At 36.2% G+C, this 19,342-nt stretch overlaps 1 protein-coding gene and 2 long non-coding RNA genes across 3 annotated transcripts; all 3 read right to left on the bottom strand.

Moving 5' to 3' along the window:
* Nucleotides 1–1,377: 1,377 nt before the first annotated feature.
* LOC140147120 (uncharacterized) lies at nt 1,378–7,853 on the bottom strand. Its single transcript, XM_072168898.1, has 9 exons — nt 7,602–7,853; nt 7,139–7,352; nt 6,055–6,210; nt 5,753–5,836; nt 4,113–4,291; nt 3,876–3,985; nt 3,117–3,279; nt 2,490–2,626; nt 1,378–1,873 (listed from the first exon to the last, which is right to left on the bottom strand). The coding sequence occupies exons 1-9, from the start codon at nt 7,851–7,853 to the stop codon at nt 1,378–1,380; spliced, it is 1,791 nt and encodes a 596-aa protein (XP_072024999.1).
* A 521-nt stretch (nt 7,854–8,374) lies between these two features.
* On the bottom strand, nt 8,375–10,031 carry LOC140147655 (uncharacterized). The gene is made up of 3 exons (XR_011858377.1): nt 9,884–10,031; nt 8,885–8,978; nt 8,375–8,607 (listed from the first exon to the last, which is right to left on the bottom strand). It is a non-coding gene; the product is annotated as an uncharacterized lncRNA (long non-coding RNA).
* Nucleotides 10,032–16,470: 6,439 nt separating this feature from the next.
* LOC140147654 (uncharacterized) lies at nt 16,471–17,811 on the bottom strand. Its single transcript, XR_011858376.1, has 3 exons — nt 17,710–17,811; nt 17,013–17,153; nt 16,471–16,582 (listed from the first exon to the last, which is right to left on the bottom strand). It is a non-coding gene; the product is annotated as an uncharacterized lncRNA (long non-coding RNA).
* Nucleotides 17,812–19,342: the final 1,531 nt, after the last annotated feature.

Genomic DNA, 19,342 nt, shown 5'->3' with positions numbered 1-19,342 from the left:
TTTAGGTTCAGCGGAGCATAATGTAGCCAGCCGATGGGAAGTGAGGATCAGGGACTTCCCCCTAAATTTTCAGGTAGGGGTCAGGCCCTCCTAAAATTATAATAGACGAAGAAAACGGGGGGGGGGGGGGGCAGTTCAATATGAAATGGATATAGACTGTGGTATTATAAGGGGTATTTGGTGAGAGCAAAATGACAAATATGGGGTCATTGGGTAATATAAGAGCATTATTTTTGGCATTAAGTGAGAGCAAAATGTACAAAATATGGGGTCATTGTTTGAGACTAGACTGACCATTTGGATCTAAATTAGGGGGCATTGGGTGACAATATGGGATCTTTAGGCGAGAGCCAAAGGAGGCCTCAAAAATGAATGCTAAATGGCTTTGTTATTTCAAAAGAATTAACAAAATTAGTGATAGATTTGCTGTTTAAATGGAAAATACGGGCTGGGAGCAGATGCGAAAGAAAAAATAAGGGTCTTTGGGTGACAGATCGAAAAGAAAAATAGGGTCTTTGGGTGAGAGATTGAAAGGAAAAATAAGGGTCCTTTGGTGAGAGAGTATGGCACTACATTGGATGACAGCAATGATGAAAAGGGGGTCTTAATGGCCCTACATACCCGTCAGCTCCAAAATGGGAGTTTTTCCCAGAAAAAATAAAGCAATAATTAAATGCCTTCTGCATCTTCCTTTCTTTCTTTTTTTGGTCTAAATAGCATGAATAGTATCGCCCATGAAATTCGCCGTAGAAGTGACGTAATTAATCGGATTAACTACCATAGCAATACTCACTATTACTCACTATGTGTCAAGAAATGTATTCCGTCCACCTTTCTCTTCCGTGTGTGCGAATGTTATGTTCCCAGTAGGGTCAACCGTGGTTGAGCTACTGCGTTTAACTTATCAGTTGTGACCTTCTGTATAATCTTTAGCTCATCATCAACATAACGTTGCCATAGTCTTGGTAAACATTGCATAGGCGTTGCTGCTATGGCCTGTTTTTCCAACCATTCCATTAATAGATTGGATATGATCGCAATCACGGGAAAAAACCGTGGAACAGATCATTTTATTGTGATCACGCTTCCATCAAAGGACACTAAAGCTAAAGATGTGAGTAAAAATTGTATTTCCTAATAATTTTACAACATAGTATTTCGACCAACCTATCAAATACAAATTTCATAAAATTTCATTAATGTTGTTTTATATTCGTATGATTCCACGAGTCGCGGGCCAATGTCTCGAGACGATACCCCGACTGATTTTCCGACCTACAGCCAAAGTAGGGCGAAATTAACAAAACACTTCAAATTCATCCCAAAGGTAATGGGAATGGCCTCCTTTTGCACACGCCACCGATTTGTTAACGCAGTTCACATTTGTGTGGATTGTAATGGATTTAAGTATGCGTCATCTCCACACTCGCGCTTCCGATTCGACACAAGAGGGGTATGCATACTAGTACTACGAAATTCACTCATTGGAAAGCCGGAATCCTCATTTCTTTTTGGTGTCGGTGGCGGGCTTGCGCTAGGGGTGACATCTTCGGACCATTGGTTGATATCAGAAACTTCTTCTATACCAGTCGTGCTCGTGTTTGTTGATCCAGTCCGCGAAGCAGTTAACTTTGGATGATCATTCGGTTGTTCCATCTCTGCGCATGCGTCAAGATCCAGATAGTAATGGTCGCTGCCATCACATTCTCCTGCGTAAAATAATGGCGGACATTCGTACAAAGGATCCGATTTGCTGACCGGTGTTGGTGGCCGGGGCAGTAAGCTGAACATCGGTTCGATAAATTTGACTACGTCCTGAAAGGTACAACGTGACCTCGGATTTTCCATCCAACACCTTGTCATAAGCTTATAGCTGGAAAAGATTGTTAAACCGTCAAAATGAGAGCTACTTTAAACCCCATCTAATGTGGATGAATTGACACACGGGTGTTTCGAAAAAACAATTAAAACATTCCATACTTTGTGCAAACGTCAAACTGTTTAAACGTAAATTTTTAAGCTCAGAAATCTCAAACCACGTTCACATTGAATCATCACGACATTTGGAAGAATTGGACTACGTCAAGATCTTGGACAGAGACCACAGTGGTTTGAACGAGACATCAAGGAAGCGGTGTACATCAAGTTAATTAGACATCACTCAAAAAGGACGGGGCAGATTAAAACTTCCAGGAGTCTATGAGTCTCTGATCAAGGTCACCGTTTCACTCTTGCTAATGAAAGATGAAGTATCATCCGTAAATTAGGAGGTAGGAATATACATTTTTTGTGTTTGGATCGGAAGTTGAACTGCAATTATTAGAGAGATTGCGATTTGCAAACGTACGTATCGAACGTACGTGGAATCTATTCAAAATCACTCTCCTGTGACGGGATTTTGAATAGGATCCACGTACGTTCGATGCTACGTTTGGAAATCGCAATCTCTCTATTGTAATTTTATCACTACTACTATGAATACGACTTACATTGTATCTGGACAGTTATTTGGACACCCCATCCGATTGCCTTTTTTGATATAGTAGAACACATCATGGTTTGGAATGCCGGGATAAGGAGTGTCACCATAAGAGAAAACCTCCCACAAAAGTACTCCAAACGCCCACTGAAAATGAATATGTATTTTAGTAACTAAAGCGATATTGAATATTGTGTTATCTGCGTGGGGGTGTGTTTAGGTCAATTAATGTTTTTCAATTTTGGATATAGGTGTACCTCATAAGATATCAGACTTCATAATTAGCCGTTTGATCGATTTGCTTTAGGGACGAAATCAAAACTCGACCGGCGGTTGACCGCAGGTTCCGTACGGTTGCTATTGTTCTAAACAATGATATAGCCGGACGGAACCATCGGTCAACCGCCGGTCGAGTTTTGATTTCATCCCTTAATATATATGGTGTTTGACCAAATGCCAAATTAGCTAGTTTAGAAAATAAAGGACAAATTTTACATTTTACAAGCTATACCTATTAATCAAAGACGAACTATTTCTCATCGAATAGGGGGTGGGTGTGGGGGTATAATGAAATCAATAGACAAATTCGATGTTGACTTTATGACAAGATACTGGAAGAGTAAGTTCAGCTACATACCACATCTGACATAGAAGTAAACACCCTTTGTTCTATACATTCTGGTGCCATCCATTTGATGGGTAACTTGGCTCTTAAATCACCACACATGTAGTAATCAGATTCTACAAGGTCACGCGATAACCCGAAATCGGCGATCTTCACTTGGAGTTTGTCATCGACCCTGTGATCCGAATTGATAAAAACTAGATTAGTTAATTTTATAATTGGCGTGTCCGTACGATCAGAATTGAATGGAACTAAATTATTTTATTAATCCTGTTAACTATTGATTACATTGTGTTTGTTATTGGAACGTGAACAACGATATCTCAATTTATGGCGCTATATAGTGGAACATGCAAATTTAAAAATCGGAATTAACGATATCGTTAACATGTAATGTTTTACTCCAGAAGGCATAACAACCAGCATCATTGGTTTATTACCATGCAATACTACTATTATTTGCACATTTTGGGAAAAGTTTGAAAATCTCCAAACCAAACCAAGCATACTTTAATTACTGTTGACAAGTTGATGAGTACTTGTGTTCAAATAATATTGCACACAATGCCCAGTTATAACGATATTTTATACGTCTTTGTAGATTTTGCCCACGTATGTTCGCACAATCTGTCATTTTCTAGTGTTTTTATAATCGCCTAACCTGATGAACCAGGATATACTCAACAACTTGCATCATTCGATGCATAACATATTTCTAAAGGATGGGCTAAAGACATAATCATTCTGTCGGTATTTAATATAATAACTTACATGCAGTTTCTTGCAGCCACATCGCGATGGACAAACTTCTTACTCGCCAAGTACTCCATGCCCAACGATGCATCAAGAGCAAACGATAACATTTGACGCTCTCGAATCTCCTGCGAAAAAATGATACGAAAATACGACCACGTCACTTCCGGTAAAAAAACCGTTTTGCATTTAAATTTTGTTGTTCTAACTTTGGTTTGGAGAGAAAATTCGTTTTGAGCAGATTGTTCAACTTACGGCATGCTTCCTCAAGAAAGACTTCAGGTCACCGTTAGCCATAAGAGGTAAAACTACCTGAGGACTTCCTTGTGGGTCAAAGGTCAATCCAATTAAACCTAAGACATTTGCATGGGAGAATCGCTTCATCATGAGACCTTCTTCAACGAATTTGATTGTAGTTGCTGGATCCGATTTACCTAAACAGCGAAAGACAACAGGAACGTTACAACTGAAATGATAACAGATATTTGATTTGATTTTATTTTATTCGGTACTCAGAAATTACAATATTTACATATAAATAGAGAATTAACAACAATCAAAGATGCAGGTTTGGATTTGACTAAGCGTTATACAACGCATTCCAAGTCTCAAATCCTTCGACTGGATTTTTATCCTTATAAAAAAGGGATGTAACATTACCATAGCAATAGATGAATACAATTTTTGAATGTTTTGCCCTGCACTACAAAATAGGCTGCACACATAACCTGTCATGTCTGTGTATGTGTGCATCATAGATCAAACACAATACCGCTCTTTTCAAAGACACTAATCGTACAAGTGTGAGTGATGTCAGCATAATTTGAAATTTCTATAGAATTACGATTCAGGGCTTTATACCTACTTTTTGATAATAAATGGTGCGATGCAAGGTTACATCGTACGTCTAGTGTAGGGCAATACATTCAACAATTGTATACCCTATCGCTATGGTAATTAATCTTTTTACATCACTACTTCTATGGCGAATAAAACCCCATGTCTAACACGTGAAGCGATTTGTCGAGCGCGTGTAGCGATTAAGGGATCTGGAATGAGCGTTTCGACAGTATTTTTTATGGAACATGAGAGCACCTTAGACGTATCGAATTGCATTCTGAATACGAAGCATGTCTTTCTGATATCAAATAATTTTCATTTTTTGAAAATCACGATATAATACAAATTTTATGACAAATCATAAAAATTTGATATTTTTCAAATTTTTGATACATAATAGTCCTCGAAGTAAATTTTATAAATCTAATGATACATTCTTAAAGTGTATGTAGCTGGGAGGAAAAGCCGACGATCAATTGAAAATTTTGACCTTTCATATTGAAGATATCGATTTTTTTCCTCAAAAGACCTAATTTTTTTTGGTGTTTTGGGAAAAAAATCCATAACTTCAATGCAAAAGGTCAAAATTTTCAATTGATCGTCGGCTTTTCATCCCACTTACATACACGTTAAGTATAAATCATCAGATTTATAAAGTTTACTTCGAGTACTATTAAATATCAAAAATATCAAATTATTTGATATCAGAATGACATTCTTCGTATTCAGAATGCAATTCGATATGTCTGATGTGCTCTAATATCCCACAATAAATACTGTCCAAACGTTCATACCCCTTCTTGTTTTATTATGTCAACTGAAATCCACTCCAGATCGGCAGCTCTATGAAGGCGTCACTCGTTGTTTCTGCCTTTCTCGGGTGACGCACCGATCATACTCGCAAATATTTTGTGTGCATCTATCTTACACTTATCCCAATTTGACACATTTGACCGATGTTCGTATTTATTATCCATATTCTCTTGCAACAAAGTTTCAATAGTATATGTATGGTGCACCTCGGTTTCATCGAAACATATTTTTAAAATATTTACCTTGTATAGTTTTAACGGCTACAAGTTGAGGTGGTATTTTGTCGGATCCGTGCAAAATCGCCTCATATACTTCACCAAATGCACCTGGTAAGGTAAAACACAATAGCCAGTATTAATAATATTGATTGATATCAAACTTTCTCAAGAGCCGAATTTTCTAAAAATCATAAATTTTAGTCTGAGTGAAATCTTTTTTAGTGGCCGATGGTAGATTGTTTATTATTCTGTTCGATAACCTTTTTTTAATTATGTAAAAGATAAAATTAATGTGTTTCAAATAATAATATCAAAAATTGAGTTACCATGTCCAAGTTGCTTGGTTATACACAGATTTTCGTAGTTGACTCTTACATCGGCCTGCTTGACTCGTAACTGATGTGAAAGTTCTATGCTATTTGAGCTACAACAAGCGTCATCCTCACAGCGATGAAGAGGTTCCAGTGTGCATTCGGATATTTCTGTGTAAAATAAAGAACTTATAAGCATCGACGAAGTATGCTTGTTTTGACGAGGATGTGTTGCTGCTTATTTGATGGTCTGATTGTCACTTTTTGTATCATTATATGAATCTCTCTCCTTTCTCTCCATCTCTATTTTACAGCGACCTTTTACCGAGGGTTTTACAAAAATCGAATTCTTGGTAATAGAACTAAAACCTAGCGTTATTAAATTATGAATCTTCAGCCGAGAAATTATATAAATACTGACATATAATATTGTTGTCTGATGTTATCAAAACAAGCGCGAGGAAAGAACAACGACGAGCGCGGAAACTTTCATAGTATTAGACATGCTTGTGTAAAGCCCCGCAGTGCTAGTAAGGCCAAATGACTCATAAAAAGCTTAAACGGATGGATGAGAACTTCATTGGTATTTTCTGATAAAAAAGTATTAAATGTTCATATATCCACCTTGATTGATGGAAATAATGCTTCAGTACCTTCACGCGGCCCCTCGCGATCCTCCTACGAATATGCCAATTGTAAATGGGGTGTATGGGCGTGTGTTTGACATTTGAGCTTTTTTGTGAGGCTACCCAGAGAAAGGAGAACCTAATTTGACGTTTTCCTTGCTATCAACATTCTACTGGTATAGCAGTAAGCCACCAGCATTCTGCTGGTAGCAATGAGGCGGACACAATGTTGTCTCAGTCCTGGTACGGTATGGTCAAATTAGGGACTGCGTGTGAGTTTGTGTGGGGGTGAGTAAGGTAGTGACGGTGTTGTATAATCATTATAGAGGAATAATGTATATACTTTTATACAGACTTTATGTTTAGTCAAAACGTTATCCTTCGTGTCCAGTTACGTACGACACAAACACTATGAAGACTGCAACATCAGTCTCATAATTCTGTATGACCCATAACTTTTTGTGACCCCATACCTTTTTGCATTGCCCATATTTGTTTCAATAGCCTCTGGTTTTTTCGGTTGTACCAATAAGCAACGCCGACGAATAACCCTATCAGTCCGGCAACAATTGGTAACAAAATACTCATAACAATGACCGCAGATATCGTAGAAAAGAATTTCCAACTACTCCGATTTATTTTATATTCCACATATCCAACATCAAATTGGAGATTTCCATGAAATATCTGCAAGAGAAAAAAATGAGTTTTAAGAAGGAAACAAAGGTTTCTCAGGCTTCATTGTTATGCATTTGATGCGTAAATCGTGCACCAAAACGTTTATTGCCGATCTTGTATATTAACTTTTGGTAATCTTTGGGAGGGATCAGGGCATTATTTAGGGATAGGGATATGGTGTCAATTCAAGTTTCTATGACCAGGATAAATGTACAAATTCTCTGTCATTTTATTGTTGGAAATAACAAACAGCCATACCGAAACTTTAGGTAAAACGGTTGGATCCAGGTTCCCGTCTTGGTTTCGGCCGGAAGGTTGGTCCTCTGGTGCCGAACAGAGTAGGAATGTCGTGTTTAAATCAATTATTGGACAATCTTCATCACCGATCAAAACTAATACATCATCCTTGGATGATGCAAGATTTATTCCTGCGCCCTGCAATTTTTGAATATTAACATCATCATCATCGTTATCGTCATCATCACTATCATCATCATACATCAACGTCATAGTCATTATTATCATCATCATCATCATCATCATCATCATCATCATCATCATCATCATCATCATCATCATCATCGTCAATACCATCGTCATTATCATCATCATCATCATCGTCAATACCATCATCATTATCATCATCATCATCATCATCGTCGTCGTCGTCGTCGTCGTCGTCGTCATCATCATCATCATCATCATCATCATCATTATCATTATTATCATCATCATCATCATCACTATCATCATTATTATCATCATCATCATAATCATCATCATCATCATCAGCGTCATCATCGTCGATAACATCATTGCCGCCGTCGTCGTCGTCATCATCAATAGCATCATTATCGTCGTCGTCGTCTTCATCATCATGGTCGTCATTGTCATCATCAGACGATGACAGACCAGGTTTTCCTTTCAACATCTTATCATCGTAGCACTAGCAGCACTATTTCTTACGTATATCCTAAGAGAAGTCTTTAGAAAAACTTACTTTTACTTCTAAAATATTACTTTCCATTGTTCTAACTTCGTTTTCAAATGGATAATATATTGGATCTGGATAGTACAAAAACGTCTTATTGTTGTTCTCAGAGAAGTAGAACAGTTCCTTAACGCCGTCCATGACAAACCCAAAATCAGCTTCCAGTGGTTCAATAGTTTCATCAAAGTTGCCAGATTGTTTTGTGGTTTGGTTCTGCTGGGTTATGACTGGAGAAGGGCAGATCATCAGCATTGGGTTTGCAGATTGGCAAGGCTAAATATTATATGTAAATAAACAAAAAACAAACAAACAAACAAACAAAACAAAAAAAAACATAAAACAAACAAACAAACAATTAAATAGCTTTTCAATAGATTTTTCTTGGCTTTTTGGAGGTAACTATTCTTAATGAAGATAATACACATTTTGTTTACTTATTTATGTATTTATTTTTGTTTGTTACTTTATCTTATTATTAATCTTTACTCAAAGTGTTTCATACGGATAACACATGCTGTTTGTTGTATCTATATGATTATATTACCATTACCTGACTATAACTTAGTCCCAACATTCTAGTCACCATCTGTGGATGAGTAACTGACATTAAATGCTTTCCTGTCACTTTTATATAGCGACCACCACTGTTGGAAGTGTAATGTAGTGAAAAACAAATGTAGTGCAAAAATCAAATCAAAATGATATTAAATTGTTGGAATAAATCTTAGTTAAAAATTTTCCGCAGTATCATTGCAAGGCGGATGACTAAACATTAACATATTATTCCGGTTTACGACCAAAATCACATATTGATATTAGCCAGTGTCCATATGGTGTTCATAGATTTGGGGTCAAATGTCATTAAGTGGTAACTTCCGGTCTAAAACTAAATACCTCCAACACTTTTTATTAGAAAAACATAACAGAGAGCCGGCATGTTCACACACGAATAAATTGTTGTTATCAAATTTATATGTGGCATTTTTTTATTTTGGGTCAGAGGTTATTAAGGGGTCACTTCCGGTTTAAATCTAAATACCTTCAATAATTTATTTAGCCTGTAAAAACATAGTAGAGATCCGGAATGTTCGCAAACGAATTGTTGTTACAAAGTGTAAATGTGACATTTTTTATTTTGGGTCAGGGGTTATTAAGGTGTCACTTCCGGTCTAGAACTAAATACCTTGAACAATTTTCATTAGCCAGGAAAAACATAACAGAGAGCCGGTATGTTTACACATGAATTGTTGTTGCCCAGTGTATATGTACTATTTTTTATTTGGGATCAAAAGTCATTAAGGGGTCACTTCCGGTCCGAGACGAAATACCTTCAAATTGCATCTTCTGCCACAAACAACATAGCTGAGTGACGCTAATTGCACATATGAATTGAAATTAGCCAGTGTCTATAGGATGTTCACAAGTTTGGAGTCAAAGGTCATTAAGCCGGCCGGCTTGGTTGTGTTGTATACAACACAAGTTTCTTTTCTTCTTCGTCTTCTTCTTCGTCTTCTTCTTCTTATAATTTTATTAAAAGTGATTCACTTACGATTCAATGCTGCTCAGAGGTGACACATCATGTATTATTGGATTTTCTATAAAAGTGAAATTACTTGAAGATTTGCGTATTGCGCCATCGAAACATAATTCAACGGGAAAAACAAATTCATGCATGTCCTCATCAAGTTTATTTGTAATACATCTGATCATTTCCATATCAATTCTATAAAAAACAAATGTGATTTGATTTGATAACACTGAACTTTGTCATAATCAAAAGTAGTCAAAGACAATCTAAAACTATTTTTAGGATCTTCAGTAGCGCAGACCCTATTAATCTTACAGAGATAACTATAACCAGCATAGCTAATGTTCGACTCAACTTGCAATAGTTATACCCTAGCCTTAACCACTACCGTAACCACAACCCAACTCTAATGAATAAAGAAGTAGATGTAAGATGTGACTTCCATCACGACGCGACGGTTGCAGAAAGTAAATATATTTTGATCAAATGATTGGAATTCTGCGCCAAACAATGGAGTTTTATTTAAATCTTATCTAATCTTATGTCCGGCTTTTTATTTTATTGGAATAACAAACTATGAGAGAGAAAGACGGAATTGACTTACGATGTAATTTTGCATACATTGGTACCAATAAACACGCCAATATCTCGCCCAGTATTCAGATTTAAACCCGAGATTTCTAGTATAGTACCACCGGCTATCGGCCCGAAGTCCGGTGTCACAAGTCCTATTTGCGGATCCTGTGGTCAGAAAAACACAACAAAAATTGTCCGTTTTGTCCTTCGGGCGATGTTTCTAGTAGAAAATCACACAGAGCTTTCTATATATTATGATTATGAAGAGCTTAGTTGGAAAAGCCCTTACATCCACCTTTGATATAAAATTGGATCGATTGAGCCCATATTTATTGGTCGAGCTATGAGTTTTAAAATATTGGACGAGACGTAGTCGAGTCCAATATTTTACAACTCATAGCGAGACCAATAAATATTGGGCGTAAAGCATCCAATTTTATCAATATGTGACACGATCTGGTCCATGGGGGCTAAAGGAGGCATTTTTGAAAATTGAGTTACTGTAATTATTACATTATACAAACAATAGGCTATCACTTACTGAAAACACCAAAGGCCTAGCATATTTGGTTCTAGAGTTATGAAGTTTTTTGATGTCCATTTTCTTATGTATTTTATTGTTTTTTACTCCATATTTGTACCTTTATCTCAGTTTCAAATTTGCCGCCTTTGGCCCCTATGGACCAGATCGTGTCACATATTATGTTTTGGATCCAATATTATCACAACTTGGATCCATCAAAACATATTAATGGCTTAAATTGAGTTATTGGCTTAACATTATAATGTGGGTAAAGATACACATTTTGGTGGTTGTTTCACCTTCATACCACCTTCCCATCCAGAGATATCGTATATTTCCCGTTTGGGAAATCTTAGGAAATTTAAAATGAATATAAAATAGTTTGATTTTAATTTTTGATGTATAATAGTAGCCTTGAATGTTCTTTAACTATTAAAACCAAAAGGAACTGTTTTTTGGGTCACTATGTTTGAAAAATCATTTTATTTAACAAAAGTTATCTCAATTTTTCCTTTTGATTTTGAAAGCATTAGTCAAGTTACATAAAGTAGTGCAAAGGTGGTTTCTAGAAAAAGGGTAAAATTGTACCAAACCTATTCTGTTTGTTTCTATTCATTCACACTTTATCAAAACCAAAATGAATCAAATCGAACAAGTAATAATTGCACAATTAAAAAAGCTGTTTTTCCTCAAAAAGTGGATGTAGGGGCTTTTGCAACTAAGCTCTTCATGTAGTAAATAATTCTCTACCAGAAGCACCGTACCAAACAACGAAAAGGACATTGCCAACATCAGGAAACACTGGAAACATTTTTCTCTAAGTTTAATGAATTCATCAACATGAATCACGTCATACAAAATAAACATTATATGATTTCCTGATGAAATCATTACACAATGAGGAAAAGTGAGTCTGGAGATTTTTGGGTTCTAGGCTATTTCTGTCAACATTCACACAACCACTAACTTGATAATAAAAGTGATGTTCATCGTTGTTTGGTTGTATATCACCATTGATTCCTTGTACAAAGACCAACACTTCACTTGATGAGTCTTGGTACGGATCCACAGGAGAAGTTTTACATACAACTCTATGAGAAAAACAACAACATGAAATGCTAAGAATAAAATCTCTAAAATGTGGCTCCTTAGCAATGTAACCAACATGCCAAAAATAGCTCCTGTGTTAAATCAATCAGGTCTATTCATTTAAATCTTTAATCATAACAAAGAAAAGTATTTCCCCACCTATGTTAAGAGTCTTGTAAGAATTGTAACAATGCTTACGGTTTTTTTTTATTCTTTGAAAATTCCCTAAATTTTGATTTTATTTGCCCACTTAGGAAGGAGCTATGGTTACCAAACTTTCAGGGATGGTAAATAAGCTTAATACAGGGTGTATCAAAATGATTGGTACCGGGCTATTTGACATTTTCAAAAATATACCAAAAATATAAAATTCCCAATTAATATAATTTTTGTACTATAGAAAGTGGCATATGTTAATTCATTGGTCTAATAATCTGAATATAATAGGTTGATGCATTTGGGAGCTATTGTCATTTAAACGAAGATCGACGTAATCATGATTTTACTCACACAACACAAGATGAATAGGTTCACTACTCCAACTATTCGTTGCATACATGCTCTTCAATATCTTACCTCAGTCTACAAAACATAAAATTACTTTACACATGCTTTTAGAAAGATAGTTCCTGAATGAAGTCCCTGCCTTACGACTCTGGCAGTGTGAGGTGAAGCCCTATCTTGAATGAACTTAACACCTGGGATGGATCCATTCTGTAACTGCCCAATTTTGAAACACTATAAGTTATATCATGTTTGCATGGGATAGTCCTTGCTCTTCTTAGACTCCGTGGTCTTCTAAATCTTCTCTGCACTTAGCTTCGTGTCAACCAGTAATTCTTTATGAATGCACGCTGAAGTGTGAAGTGTGGAATACTGGGATGGATCCATTCTGTAACTGCCCAATTTTGAAACACTACAAGTTATATCATGTTTGCATGGGATAGTCCTTGCTCTTCTTAGACTCCGTGGTCTTCTAAATCTTCTCTGCACTTAGCTTCGTGTCAACCAGTAATTCTTTATGAATGCACGCTGAAGTGTGGAATACTGTGGAGCTATTCCAATAACATTACCGGGTCTAACCAAACAGACACCCTCTACAGTCTATAGCCATTCACTACCACACCATCTACTTAGTAATCTCAAACATTACATCTATTACTACAATTTAAATTACCGCTTTTGATACACAAACTTCTTTCACCCCGCCTAAATGATGTAAGTCAATAATATTACTCTCAACCAATAAATATTGATTAGAACATTTATATATATTATAAATGAAGAAATAGGCAACGAAAAAATTCAACATTTCCATGATTTTCAACATATCATTCTTACAAGAGCTTTGAAAATGGTGCGCTACTGATCCAGCGTTACGATAAAACCTACTTTCCTTTAGAATCATGTATAAACTTCTGATCAGAATGTGCTATCTTTATGATCTAAAATTCTTAGAGAAGATAAAACTACTCTAATTTCAAATATTTAAACAATTAACCCCAAACTGGTACAAATAATAGTAAAACAATTCGGCAAAAATGAGAAGTCGTCGGTACCAATCATTTTGATACACCCTGTACCTAAATTCTCGCGCTAGGATTTTTGGATAAAGTGTTTACTTTAAAAAAAAAAGTTCCATGGGAATGTGAGAGCACTGTAGCTTAAAATAGAAACACTTAATTGGAAAAGGCTATCTTATTAACCACCTCTGAAATTTTGGTAACCTTAGCACCTTCCCTGTTGGCTAATAAAATCCTAGAATTTAGGTAATTTAGTGTTTCTAGAAAAAATTAAGAAAACGTAAAAAAGTACCAACATTCCTTTTAAATATATACTTAAGTAACACTAAGTAGAAAATAAACTTGGTTTGTATTATTCTGTGATATATTGGCGGCAAAATGAAACTTTAAACTTTTATATACAACTGCAACAAAGTAGAGAAAAATCAGTTGTAATAAAATCTTTGTATTCAAAAATGTGGCTATTTTGAGAAATTGGCAAAGTGCCAAAAACCTTTCACTGTAGTAATTCAATGGGATTTTGAGATGACAAAAAAGTAGTCAAAGTAAGTCAAACCCGCTTTTTTGGAAAATAAAGCAAAACTTGGCAAGTAAGGTTTTCTCATGAATACACACATCCTATGTCATTTTCAATGAGTTTTGTGCATGACACCGTAGCCGATAAAGGTACCTTAAAGGGGCATTTCGTGATCCACAGCCTCATCCCCCACATTTCTCAAAAAAAAGTTGAGATTTTTATACCACTGGAAACGTCTGGCTACATAATGTTTATGTACAAAATATTTCTTGCAGAATATGCATTTATAAATACGCACGTGACCCATGGGCACGACATACCAAGACCAGCAAGCGTGACCAAATCCTCATGCCATTGAAAATGATAGGAACTCTTTAGATAAATATTATCAAATTTAAGTATTAATTGAATAGCAACGTTGTTACACACGGGGAGGTTCCGAATTTGTAATATGTTATCAAAAACAACATTTTGAAAGTATTTCCCGACGGGAAAAATATTTATCGACGGAAACGTTTACAATATAATCACAAAGTTGGAAAATTGACAATTTTGCTGCACAGTCTTGCGTTGGTTACCCGCCTTTGCATTCAAATGTACAAGAAGACTACGCGCTATGTAGAAGGTCACTTCGAAGGTCACTTACTGTCTACAAGCTGTTATGGCAGCGCAGAGGTGGCCACTTGCGTATTTATAAATACGTATTTATAAATATAGTCGAAGCATACTGTTTAGGCAAACAAAGTTGCGAACATGATTTTTGAAATAATAAATTTTTGAATACAAGATCAAGGACGGTGTCTTTGCGTTTTACTACCTGCCGATCTAACATTGCCTCTGATTGGTCAATTACATGATATCTTTACTTTAAACACCAATCAGAATGGAGCTTTGCAAATTATGAACCCCGATTTTTTTGCATGGTGAAATTATTCAAACAATGTTGCTGATTGGTCCAATTGATAATGAACACTTATTTTTGGTAAATCGGCAGGTAGTTCTCAGGGGGTTTTAATTTGTCAAAAGCGATCAAGTATAAATTCAGCCTTTGTCTGCCAACCTTTCTCCTATTCTGTAAGCCTGTTCAAATCCTCCTCGTAAGCATGTCAATCCACCAATTGTCACACCTAAGATGTCATCAAAAGATCTCCCCAAGTCTTTCCCTGATATCTCTACAACTGTATTGCCTTCCACAGGACCAGAGATGGGAGAAACCTATATGCACGTATGATATCAAAGAAAGACATTTCATTAAAGGCGCTTATGGTTTCACTAAATACCCAAAATACAGCATAAATAGAGTTTTTACAAATGATGAACTTTTGCTATCATAATAGTGCAACATTACCCCACACCCCCATATACACACACTCCATACACACCCCCACACCCTCACCAACACACCCCACCAACATATCCCCACCAACATATCCCCACCAACATACTTTCTTAAGCTGCTGTAACAAATTGTATCAAAATAATAAGATGTAGAAAAATAAAGTACAAATAACTAATATTTTTACCTGGTATATAACTGGATTTGGACAATTGGTAGTTAACGGTGTAACTATTCTGCCAGTACATTGCCGGTCATCTTGGACACTACATAATCCTTGGCCCTGTCCTTTAGTACACCAAACACATTCAAGTTCAATCCCAGTTCTATCGGGTGATAGACATCGGCTGCAATCAGGACGATCAATTTCACACTTATACAATGTGACTAAAAAATGAAAAAAATATGACCTTTTAAAGTAATTGAAATAATTGAATATTTTTGAATAATTTCAAATCTATATACCTTGAACTGTTAGAGTAATGATAGCCCGCCTGAGCTAACCAAATTGTTTTGACAACAAAGATAGGATCGGGTAAACACCCAAATTGTATATTTTGACCAAAAATAGGAACCAATGCATGAACCAAGAGTCCGATGATGTTTTTTGAAGAAAAAGTGTAAAAAAAGTTCGTAACAATGTTTTGGCAGTAAAAGTGAATGTTTTTCGAAGATCACATGCTGTACACTTTGATTCTTAATTGTTATTTTGCGGTATTAATCCTAATAAAATAATTGTTGATTATAGTGCACTTAATGATTTGGTATTGTTTTGTCTCCATTTGAGGCTAATGCTGTTCTTGAAAATTCTGTGAAAACAAGAAAGCTAAGAACTATTTTGTTCAAAATGTTATGAAACTGATGTTACAGTACCTGTGAATCCATAGAAATCATCTAATTGATTAGTTTGATTCCATACAACAGATAGACTTGCATTTAGTTCAGGTGTAAGGATATGGTAGGAAAACTGGTACAAAAATAAAATAAAGTTTTGTCAATTGCTTTCGACAAATCTAAAACTATTTGATTAATACAATTTAATGTCTGCAATTTAACTTACGTTATTTGGATGACAGAATATTACATCACCTTCCACCGTGGCATCTGTTACTTGACAACATCCTTCAATATAAAGATGACATTCGTATTGAACGACCTATGAACAAATACGAAATTCATACGCGATTTATAAACTCCTCAAGAAAAGTTTGGAAAGTTTTTTCAAGCATCTATATCTCAGATTATTTGTGATTATGTTCATATCGTGTTGCATATCAATGGATAGCTACTTTATTCCCCTTTACAATTCCATTGTCTCTACTCCCATATTCTGTTGACTACACTGAATCGGGGTGTGTGTGTAGGGGTGTGTGTGTGTGGGGGGGGGGCATGGCAAGGGTTGTCATATTGGAGGATTGCATTCAGTCCCATATTGTAAAGATAATGCACACAGAATAATGGTCAATTTGGCACATTCTGTTTGAGACCCCATTTCATTCACAAGACGTGTACTCAGGCGTGAGAAAGGTGATTGTATAACTTAACGATTGTTGTTTGCAAAACGTTTTTGAAAGTTGATAACGTACCTGATCACCGCTGTTGTTCAATAATTGTTTCCCAGTAACGTTGATCCGTCTTGCAATACCAGAGGGTATCAAGACTGGGCCATCTTGCTGTAGTATCTGAGGACACCACTCTGGTCCACGATACGGTGAATTTCCAATGTGCTAAAAAGAAAAGATACAGAAAGAAGAAAATCAAGAAGGAAAACAACATTTCAAACCATAGGCCTATACTATGACGGAGGCACGAGGCTGCACATTGAGATGTTGCGAATCTTTACACCTTACTGCTTGCAGCAAGGCGTGTATAAGGAATCGCAAGGTATACAGATACACAACAACACCCCCACCCTAATTGTATTTGCTGGCAAACGTGGACGTGTGTTTTTCTTATTTCTGAGCCTAACCGGGAACGTTGACCAGTTTTGCACATTATTATATAAAACTTTTTTGGTTATTAACCTATCAACCAGGGACTGGTTTTTTATATCAACAATAGAGGACGCACTTTCAAGTGCATTTTTATAATTTTTGCAGTCAATTGCACATCTCAACTGAACGGGAACGGTCCCTGGTTGCAGTATCATCCACGCTTGGAATGTAAAGTTTCATATTAACATCGGCGCTTGCCGGCAGACCGGTACACCAACGCACACCCGCATACTACAGAACAAAATACCCCGTCACCAAACACCCCTACATAAACAAATACAATCCTTACATTGATTCCCAATATGACTGTGTCCCCATCACACATTTGTTCATCGTGAGTACACAGATGTGAATACACGCACCAGCTGCAAGCCCAATTACTCGTTACACATGCACCGCACCTGAAATTAATGAAACCACAAAATCATAGTCTACATAATTAAGGTTACACGAAGAAACGTATAAAAAACGTATAAAAGACGTATAAAGTTGTTCTCTAAAACCGCGTTTTCTCAGCAATCAAATATCGCAGTGAGTCAAATGTTGGTGCATGGATGTATCTTTACATTATTTTTGTGTGTTTATAAAAATTTTAGAATCCGTTTGAAAATCCTTCGTTTAAATCATTTTTACGCACCATGTTCACAAGATCAAAACACGTTCCATGCAGTTTTTTTCAACTGTTCGCTCCATATAAAACCACGCCGAGTGATTGTTTTCTCCTTTTTTGTATTGTATCGATTAAAGAAATAATGTTGCCACGGGGAAGAACCAAATACAGTACCGATTAAATTTAAAAAGCCCGTTTTTGGGGAACATTTTCGAGAATCTTGTCTGAGAAAAAACTGTTTTGTGAAATTATCGATATCTTGATAACGGGGCGTTAATTTAGACATCTGAATACCTACATTATTTCTCAACATTCTGCCAATTGCTATCCCATTTGATTTTCACTCCAAATTGAAGCTAGTATTGCAAAAACGAGGTTTTTCCTCCATCAGTTCGTTCAAAATTTCAGCGCCGACATGCGTGTTTATTCTAAGAGCCATTGTGCGGACGCGATTGTAATCAAGTAATTACATCAAATTATAGTTACATATCCGCTTCGAGAATAAGAAATTGCGTAAGCTGATGTATGGTCGAGTGGATAGAGCGTTGGACTGGGAATCTGTTATGAACAATTTTTGTGGGTTCGAGTCCCCATGTCGATGAATTTTCTTTCCTATTTTCTCTATTTTCTCATTTTTACTTCCTTTCTTTCCTCTTTTCTTTCTCTTTTTCTTTTTTCATTTTTTTTTCATTTGTTTCTTTCTTTCTTCCTTTCTTTTTCTTTCTTACTTTCTTTTTCGTTCTTTTCTTTTCTCTCTCTCTCTCTTTCTTTCTCTTTTCACTATTTCTTTATTCTTTCTTGCTCCTTTCTTTTTAGTTTTATTTGATTGATTCGCTGACTGCAGTGAATCGTGATTGATTGTTTTTCACTTTATATAATTCAGAAATTTGTAGGCCTGCTAAGTCTGTCTTTTTGAATATTCTTCCCAAATTCGATTTGCAAATAATTGCTTTTTGATATTGTTGTTGATGTTATTGTTGTACCCTATTACATTGTAATCAGCGGAATAGCAGCATTGATTTATTTCATCAAAGATATCAAGGCTATAAATTCAAAATCACACATTTTCCAGGGCGTAGCTTGACGAAGTGCCCCAATCAATTTTAGAATTTATAAAATCCTTATGAAAATTGCCGAAAACGGCTTGTGCCCCTCCCCGGGCATCCGACCCGGCATGTCGCCCTCATGACACCCCCGCCCGCCCCGACTCACGAGCTCCGGGCACGAGCTAAGCCAAGTTTCATGTCTTGACCGTGGATCAATATTCTATTGTAAGTATAGGCCTACGTCCCAGTACGCTTGTTCATTTTCT

This window comes from Amphiura filiformis, chromosome 3 (genome assembly GCF_039555335.1).
Source record: "Amphiura filiformis chromosome 3, Afil_fr2py, whole genome shotgun sequence".
Lineage (NCBI taxonomy): Eukaryota > Metazoa > Echinodermata > Ophiuroidea > Amphilepidida > Amphiuridae > Amphiura > Amphiura filiformis.
The sequence above is the reverse complement of the archived record's forward strand: the minus strand, read 5'-3'. Positions and strand labels throughout refer to the sequence as shown.